Source organism: Echinops telfairi, unplaced genomic scaffold (genome assembly GCF_000313985.2).
Source record: "Echinops telfairi isolate 266 unplaced genomic scaffold, ASM31398v2 ScPeMD7_18;HRSCAF=68, whole genome shotgun sequence".
In the NCBI taxonomy this organism is placed as follows: domain Eukaryota; kingdom Metazoa; phylum Chordata; class Mammalia; order Afrosoricida; family Tenrecidae; genus Echinops; species Echinops telfairi.
Genome location: NW_022103915.1, coordinates 84,637,467 through 84,645,916, shown reverse-complemented (window position 1 = coordinate 84,645,916; position 8,450 = coordinate 84,637,467). Strand labels below are relative to the sequence as shown.

General features: G+C 51.2%; 1 protein-coding gene and 1 long non-coding RNA gene across 4 annotated transcripts in view; one reads left to right on the top strand and one right to left on the bottom strand.

Moving 5' to 3' along the window:
• LOC123521396 overlaps window positions 1-2,689 on the top strand; it is a 5,741-nt gene extending 3,052 nt beyond the window's left edge. The window contains exon 3 of the long non-coding RNA XR_006679843.1: window positions 2,498-2,689. This is a non-coding gene — a long non-coding RNA (uncharacterized LOC123521396). The remainder of the gene's footprint in view (window positions 1-2,497) is intronic.
• CUNH14orf93 (chromosome unknown C14orf93 homolog) overlaps window positions 1-8,450 on the bottom strand; it is a 25,120-nt gene that overhangs the window by 4,230 nt on the left and 12,440 nt on the right. For all 3 annotated transcript variants that reach the window (XM_004698472.2, XM_045287609.1, XM_045287610.1), the window contains 2 exons: window positions 7,183-8,058; window positions 4,647-4,952 (listed from right to left, as the gene is read on the bottom strand). In XM_004698472.2, the coding sequence (XP_004698529.1) occupies window positions 4,647-4,952; window positions 7,183-7,764 (888 nt within the window). In that variant the 5' untranslated portion in view covers window positions 7,765-8,058. The remainder of the gene's footprint in view (window positions 1-4,646; window positions 4,953-7,182; window positions 8,059-8,450) is intronic.

Below are 8,450 nucleotides of genomic sequence, written 5' to 3'. Positions count from 1 at the left end.
GATAGGCAGGGAGGAATGGAAGTGATTGACTCGGAAATGCTGTCTTCACACAAAGTATAATTACCACACACTTACTCATGATTTAAATATTATGAATTCGAGGAAATCCCTTGAAATACATGTGTAGGTATATGGCTCCAGTTCTATGACAGGCAACTAGTGTGGGGTGCCTATCGTGAGCCAAGAGTCCACAGCGGGAAAATCATAAATTCATCTCCTGTGCTTAGTGAGACGATGTCCCTGAGCATTGTCAAAATGCCAAACGATAATTAGAAACAAACTGATTAAGAATGGTGTATTCCCAAGGGGGAAACAAAGACCCCCTCCATGTAAAATCGAGGACTTGGAAGAAAAGTTGCTTCTGATTCATCGGCACCCTGCATACAACACAAAAGGAGCGCAGTGCCCTCCTCTCACTCCTGGCTGTGTTTGAGCCCCTAGTCCTCACCAACACTGTCATTCAAATCGAGTCTTCTCCAGGCCTGACTCCTGTCAGCTTGGCACAGGGAGTGAGCACGCCCAGTGCTGCGTCCTTTTGCTCAGATACTTCAGTGGGAATTCTGTCGATTCCTAGAGCCTGGTTTTTGGCCGATGCCTTCAGTGCAGCTTGGAATTCTTCCTTCAATACCATCAGTGCCCTATCCTTGAACGTCAACCAATTCTTTTTAGCACAGTGACTGTCTATTCTTTCCACCTTCTTTTTCTTCTGATGCCTCCTGCTTCGCTCAGTGGACTCCTTCAACACTGTAACTCAAGGCCTGAATTTTTCTTCAGTTCTCTCACCTTGTAGGGAAGTTCAAACATGTTCAACTCTGGAATTCCAGTTCCTTGTACATTTCATTGTAATACTTTGTCTTCTTGAGCCGCCCTTGGAAATCGATTGTTCAGACCTTTTACTATGTTAGGTCTTTGGTTTGCTTTAGCTATTCTACATTTATGAGAAAGTTTCAGGGTCGCTTTAATAGAGACCATTTTGGTCTTTTCTTTCTTCTCTCTCTCTCTCTCTTTTAAATCAATTTATTGAGGCTCATACAATTCATTACAATACATAGATCAACTGTGTAAAGCACATCTATACATTTGTTGCCCTCATCATTCCCAAAATTCACTTGCCTCTTGGGTTCCCGTCTTTCTTCTTTTTAATGACCTCTTGCTTCCTTCAGATGTGATGTTCTTGATCTCATTCCCCAAACTCCTCTCATCTTCAGTCATCAGTGTTCAAGGCATCACATCTATTCTATGTGCAGGTCAAATATACCCAAGGCTGTAGTTTGGCTCTAGTTTTAATTTCCTTCAGCTTAACTTGAATTTGAGCAGTTGGCCCCTTGCCGAGGTTTAACTGATGCTACGGAGTCTGTCCATCCATCTTTCCATAGACGTAGTTGATGTGATTCCTGAGTATCCTATCTGTAAGCTCATGCATATAGTCACTGTTTAGGCAGTTGGATGGGTATTTGCAATAAGTTAGCCTTGTAAAATTCTATCATGCAATCTCTAGTGTTGTTTCTATTACCGTTTTCCAACTCTAGATCGTTCCTTGTTTTCAACTTTTGCATTCAAATTACCAATAATTATCAATGCATTGTAAATGCACAGTTGATTGATTTCAGATGGCATTAATTGTTAAAGATCTTCGATTTCCTTATCTTTGGCATTGGTGGCTGGTGCATAAATTTGAATAATAGTTACATTAACTGGTCTTTCTCTTAGGAATATGGATTTCATCCTAGCACTAACAGCATTGTACCCCAGGATAGATTTTGATATGTTCTTTTAAACCAGGGGTGGGGAACATCTGGCCATGGGCTGCAGAAAGCCCTCAGAATCATCAACATCATCTGCCTCACCCAAGAGAAGCAGTTCCAGCCATCACATTAGGAGTGAAGTAATTCAATGCAATGTTTGGCCAAATATAAGCCCAAACCAAACTCACTGACATGAAGTCCTTTCCTGCTCACAGGGACCCAATAGGAACTGCCACTGTGGGTTTCTAAGGCTGTAGCTCTTTACGGGGGTAGAAAGCCTCCTCTTTCTCCCATGTAGTGGCTGGTGGTTTTTAACTGCAGACCTTGTGGTTAGCAGTTCAATGTCTAGGCACTCAATCACCCGGGCTCCTTTGATTAATACAGCAGGCTAATTTTTAAGTTGATCATTTTGTATGGCCTGAGCATGATTTTATAAATATCCACATGGCTCCGGGCAGACAAAAGGACCCCAGTCCTATTTTAAACGATGAATGTGAAGTCGCTCCTCTTCAATTTCTCATTCCCAGTGTAGAAGACCATGGGGTTGTGTGATCCAGAATGACCAATACCACTCTATTTCATGCCTAGATTAGGTATCTTTATAAGATCTAGTTGTTTATGACTTCCAATTTTTCTAGATTCATACTTTGAACATTCCACATCCCAATTATTAATGGATGTTTGCAGCTGTTTCTTTTCATTGTGAAAGCAGATGTCAGTCCCTAAAGCTCTTCTTTAACTATGTCATTAAGGTGATCTCTACTTTGAGGCGGCAGCTCTTCCTGAGACGTCAGACCTGAGCAGCTCATCTTCTGACCCCACGGCACACGGTGCTGCCTTTCCAGGCATGGACGGCCTCCTCCGTCTTCTTGGTCTTCGTCTGGAAGCTGGGCTGAAACCTGTCCACCATGGGTGACGCTGCTGGTATTTAAAGTGCCAGTGGCAAAGCTTCCAGCACCACAGTACAACAAACTGACAGATGAGTGATGACATTATTGGTTATAACATTATTAGTAACTTAACAAAAGTCTTTTCAAAATTTCTCCTCCTTTTCCTTGAATTGCTACTTCATTCTCGAGAAAGTTATTAATATAGGTTCAAAAACACTACTTACCACAATACTATAGCTCATACACCAGAAAATTTGACAAAATCAGTGACTGTAAAAATACGGGCCAATGAAAATGACAGCTTGAACTCATAGCAATGTGAAGAGGAAGCCTCAGGATTCGAAACAGCATTGTAATTGGGTCATAATTACAGTTCCGACTGCAGTGCATTCAAGGAAATTAGCATAGAGCATTAGCCTGGAAGATATATCAAGATATGTAAACTGGACTCAAGAGCACTGGTGGCTAAGTGGGTAGGTAACGTGTTGGGCTGCTAGCTGCAAGGTCAGAAGTTCACATGACCAGCTGCTCCCAAGGGAGAAAGACGAGGCTTTCTACGCTGGTAAAGGGTTAGTCTCGGAAAACCAAGGAGCAGTTACCCCACGTCCTATCGGGTCACTAGGAGTCAGAAATGACTCTGATGGCAAGGGGCGCTGGACTTAGGAAAAATGCTTTAGCTGCTATCGCTAACTACAGGAATATTTCTATTTAAAAATATGAATTTCAAAAAATATATATGAATTTCTCTGGAAACACTGCATAAAAATTATATAGTCATTTTGTTGGCATCCCTCTGGCAGTGTCACCTGGGGGGATCTGCACCTTGGGCTCACTCCCCCACATCCTCATTGACGCCACTAATGGTCGCCCTCAATCTCAGCACCCCTGACATGGGGCTGGATGCTGTGCATTGTAGAATGTTTGGCGGCATGCCTGGAGCATGCCCACTAGAGGCCAGTAGCACGCCCCTTCCCACTGCAGTTCTAACAACCAAAACTGTCTCTAGATCAGCAGTTCTCAACCTGTAGGTCATGACCCCTTTGGGGGTTGAATGACCCTTTCACAGGGGTCACCCGATTCATAACAGTGGCAAAATTACAGTGATGAAGTAGTCACGGAATTAATTTTATGGTTGGGGGTCACCATCACATGAGGAACTGTATGAAAGGGTCGCGGCGTTAGGGAGGTTGAGAACCACTGCTCTAGAGGCTTCCAGATGTCCCCTGGGTGGGGGGCAGAATTCACCCCAGGTGAGAACCCTGTCCTTGGACCTAGCAGTCTTCTCTAGGTTTGGATTAGCTGCCAGGCTGGAGGGCTCCCAGCTGAGCGGTATGGTCTTGGAGCTCCAAGAGCCAAAGTTCCAGGCAGCTCTGTTCAGGCCAGCTCCTCCCCTGCCAAGAACTCTTGGAACGACTTGGATCCCCAAACCTTGATGACTGAGCTAAGTGTCTCTGGACCCCTGGGGCTTGGGACCATCTTGGTTTTTCTGTCCTGGCTGCTCACTCTGCAAGTTGGCTACATTTTCAGGCAAATGCCAATGCTACCGTCAGTGCCTCACAGAGCTTCCTATCAGGATCACTAGCAGATGGGATACAGTCCCTTCCTCCTCTTTGTTTTTTCCTTCCTCTTCTTTAGAAAACCTTTTTTTAAAAGCTGAACTGCTCAGGGGGGCTGTCTCCCCTAGGGATAGGGCATGACTCTGTCTCTTTCTTGCTTTCCCTCTCCATTAAGATTCAAGGTAGCATTCATTCCCTCTACCAAAAGTGCACTGTCATCGAGGAGTTCTGCTCAGAGGAACTGCCGCTGTGGGTTTCCAGGGCTGTGTTACCTCTATGGCAGCAGAAAGCCTCATCTTTCTCCGGTGGAGAAGCTGGTGGGTTCAAACTGCAGACCTAGTGGTTAACAGCCCAGCCTCTAACCCACTCTACCACCAGGAAGTTTAAAATCAACCCACTCCCACTCACCTCTCCAAACTTGGGGGGGGGGGGAGTATCAAATGGAGCCCACTCACAGAGAGCACTAGATCCCGTTTGCGTCTGGAGTTCTTCTGTCCACTCCCTGTGGTCCTGCGCTGGGAAGCGGGGAAGCCGAGGGGCTGTCTCAGCACCCCAGGTCCCCCAGGGCCTGGCTCCTCCAAGGCGCTGTCCAGCACAGCAGCAGCACTGAGCCCATCTTCAGGGTGGGGTGGAGGAAGCTTGGCGCCATTCTCTGGCCCCGGTTGGAGAGCCAGTTGTGTGGCTGGTGAGAGCTGCTTGGCATAAGTAGGGACGGGCACCCGCTGCACAGCGCCCTCAGAGGCCACGTAGTCCTCGGCCAGCTAAGACACACATAAAAGAGAACAAACAGCCTATTAGCCTGGCTGCCTGGGGGGGGGCCGGGGGGGGTGATCAAGGACAGTGAACCGAGTGGAAACCTAGCAGTCTTTCACGGCCAGAGGCTTGGTTGGTTCTCGAGGACTCCAATGGGTGTGTTGGGCAAACCCTTGTGTGTGCAGGGTCTCTCAGGTTGGGCAAACCCTTGTGTGTGCAGGGTCTCTCAGGTTGGGTCACTCCAACAGGACAGATTACAGGGGACAAGGCACACTTCAGATGCTCTATTTGTGAATGGGGACTTATGGTTTGCTCTTGGGTCTAAGAAATGTGGCTGGGAAATGTTTCGAGAACACGGAAGGGAAACGAAGCAAAAGAAGGGACCAGGGGAGAACACAATAGCAACAAGAAACAGAAAAAAATAGGGACAAACGAGCAGAGGAGGGAGAGTCAGAGACCTCTAAGGCAGTGGTTCTCAACCTTCCGAATGCCGCGACCCTTTCATCCAGTTCCTCATGTAGTGATGATCCCCCAACCATAAACTTATTTTCATTACTACTTCATCACTGTGATTTTGCTACAGTTATGAATCGGGTGACCCCTGTGGAAGGGTCACTCAACCTCCAAAGGGGTCGAGACCCACCGGTTGAGAACGGCTGCGCTAGAGGGATTGGCAGTGTGGGTGCTGCCCTCCCTTTTGGTGGCCACTCCTGTGCCCTCACCTGGACCCCGCCTGGCAGCATCTGCTGGACACTGCCCTGGCACCTGTGGTTTGACCGTCTGTGTCCTCACTCAAGGGCATGCAGGGCAGGGAAAGGCAGAGGGAGGAAGGGGGAGAAGCAGTGGGGGCGGGGAGGGAGGGGGATCTGCAGTCAAGAAAACAAACCGTGAAAGTGAAGGGAAGGAAACACCGACAGAAACAAGCGGGGGAGGAGGCGAGATTTATAGACCTGTGAGCTGCTCTCCGCTCTGTGGAATCTAACTCCATCCTGGAGTCTTGGAAGCCTTCCCTGACTGCAAGCCCACAGCCCAGGGTCTGGCCCGGCCCCTACCCTGCCCCTCACCCCCAAGCTTCCCCCCTCATCCCCAACCTCTGACACCCTGGCCAGGCAGGCACAGACAGGGGCAGCCGCTGTGGCCATTAGCCACATGGCTCTGGCTTTGGGGGCACAGTGGCCAGTGGCAGTGTTACATTGCAGGGGCCAAGGGGAGTCCACACAGTCGTTTCTCAAACCCTGCAGATGGGCTGGGAGTTACATCCCTCCCATCTGCCCTGTTCTGCTCCCTTACGCTTGCCTGGGTGTCTGCGTGGTGTCTGGGGGGAGGAGGAGGAGGGAGGACAGGGTGGAGGCAAACCTCCCACTGGCTTTCAAGTGGTAACACATCTGCTACTTTCCATCTCTGCGATCGCTCTCGATGCTTCCCCATCTCCTTTCAGTATTTTTACACGCGACGTTGTTCTGCAGCTTTTACTCCACACGGCCAGGGTTCCCTGCTCCTGTGGCCCTGAGCAGTCTCCAGAAATAGAACCTCGTACGCCTCCGGCTGTCCCTGCTCCAAACATGTGCTCACTAGCGGCCTCCCTCCTCTTCGCTCTTCCTCCCTATGTGTGTCCCCTAACTAGTAATTCTCAATTTTCCATTTCTTTTTCTCATTTTATTTCCTTTTCTCTAGCTCCCCTCTCACCTTGCCTCAAATCCTCCTTCCCACAGGGAGTGCCCCCTTTCCACACAAATCCATCTTTCTGCTATGTTCCCCGTTCCACTGTGCTCCTCCCTCAGCCCTTCACTGCTGCCGCTTCCCTGCCAGCATCTCTCTCCCTGTGCCTCGCTCTCCTCCACATTCCCATCTCTCCCCATACTGAACTCCTCTTGGCAAGCAGAGGGCCTGTGATAAAATATGAATGAGCCGTCTGTGCACGGCAGGCACTCTCGCCAGGAGAGGCAGAGCCAGTGGAGGAGAAGGTGCCGTGGAGGAGCTCCTGAGAGGGAGCACAGGCCCCGTCTGCACCCCGTGACCTCCTGCCACAGCACCTGACGGCCTGTGAGAAAACAGGAACGCTGCCGAGCCTTAAAGGCTGGAGAAGCAGCAGTCCTGTCGTTTTAGTACAAATCCAAGCAAAGGAGGGCTGGGAGATGAACAGAAGAGAAAGGGGTGGGGGGCAGGCGGGGAGGAGACGGGACCCGGGGCTAACACTCAGGAAGGATGGCGCCCTGTCCCTCCTCTGCCCATACTCACAGGGTTGAGCAGCGAGGGCCCCTCGTTGGCAGCCAGTGCACATCTCTGGGTGGTGGGGAAGCCCAGCGGACCAGGCCCCCCAGCTGAGGCTGCTCCCAGCTGCCGCAGCTCCTCGATCACCACCTGCACGCCACTGCCCACGCTGTCACACTCCTCGTCGCCTGTGCACAGGGCCTTGCAGGCTTCCCCAGGGCTCTCCTTGGGGGGCTCAGGCTCCTCAGGTGGGGGGCTCTGCGCAGCGCCTCCACCATCCTGATCCAGGGGGAGCGCTTTCCCCTGCCGGAGCTCACCCACGTCCCCCTGCAGACGTTTCAACAACTCATTGTTGGCCCTTGCAAGACCCAAGGCCGCCTCGGCCAGGCCCACCGCCTTCTCTACCCGCTGGTAGATGACATGCAGGAGCTGCTCTGAGCTCTGCACTGCCAGGCCGTGCCCGGTGACAGTGATCGGGGTGCTGGGCGGGGGGTGCCCGCCCTGGGAGCCCGTGCTGCCCCCGCTCGTCTCGTTCTTACAGGCACAGCAGCAGCAGGTGGCCTCGCTCCCACTGGGTGGGGAGAAGAGAATGGTGGCGCTGAAGGACATGGCTGGCTGAAGCAGTGACAAGCCGGCTCACCCGGCTGGGCCTTTCTTTCGGAAAGGAGTCCAGAACCAAACCGGCCTTCACAAGCTGGGTGGGAAGCTCCAGTCTCTTGGGATTTACGCCCCTTTCTCATCGAGGGGGCTCAGCGGAGCTGGGAGAGGGGCCGAGGAGGATGGACGCAGGGGGAGAGGGCACTGTCCATGGCTGCCGATGTGCCTTCCAGCCGCAGCTCCTGCTCACCAGCATGGGGTGTCAGGCTCACCTCTCACTGAAGCAGGGTGCCTGCAGGGGCCTACCTGAGGAACACAATTTCAGAGAGTAGATGGCATTCTTCTTGTCCCCAAGCCTGGGAAGCCCCTTGCCCCCACCATGACAACCTAAGGAAGAGAGAAGGGACCCGGAAGGGCCCACAGGCCTCCGGAGAGTAGAAGATGAAGGAAGAGGATGGAGACGTGTGCTCGCACTCTTTGACTGTAAGAACAGCCCCGCGTTCCTGCTTTGACGGGATTCCCTACAGGGGTTCACAGTGCTTCCCTCCCATAGGTGACCGCAGCCACACGCAGCCACACAACAGCTCTAGGAAACACCTACTCCTCTAGGTCCCGGGAAGAGCCACGCAGAGAAGTTATCTGTCTTTTTCAAGGTCAGAGGAGACAGCAGAGTGCAGTTATTGCTACTTCCAGTCTAG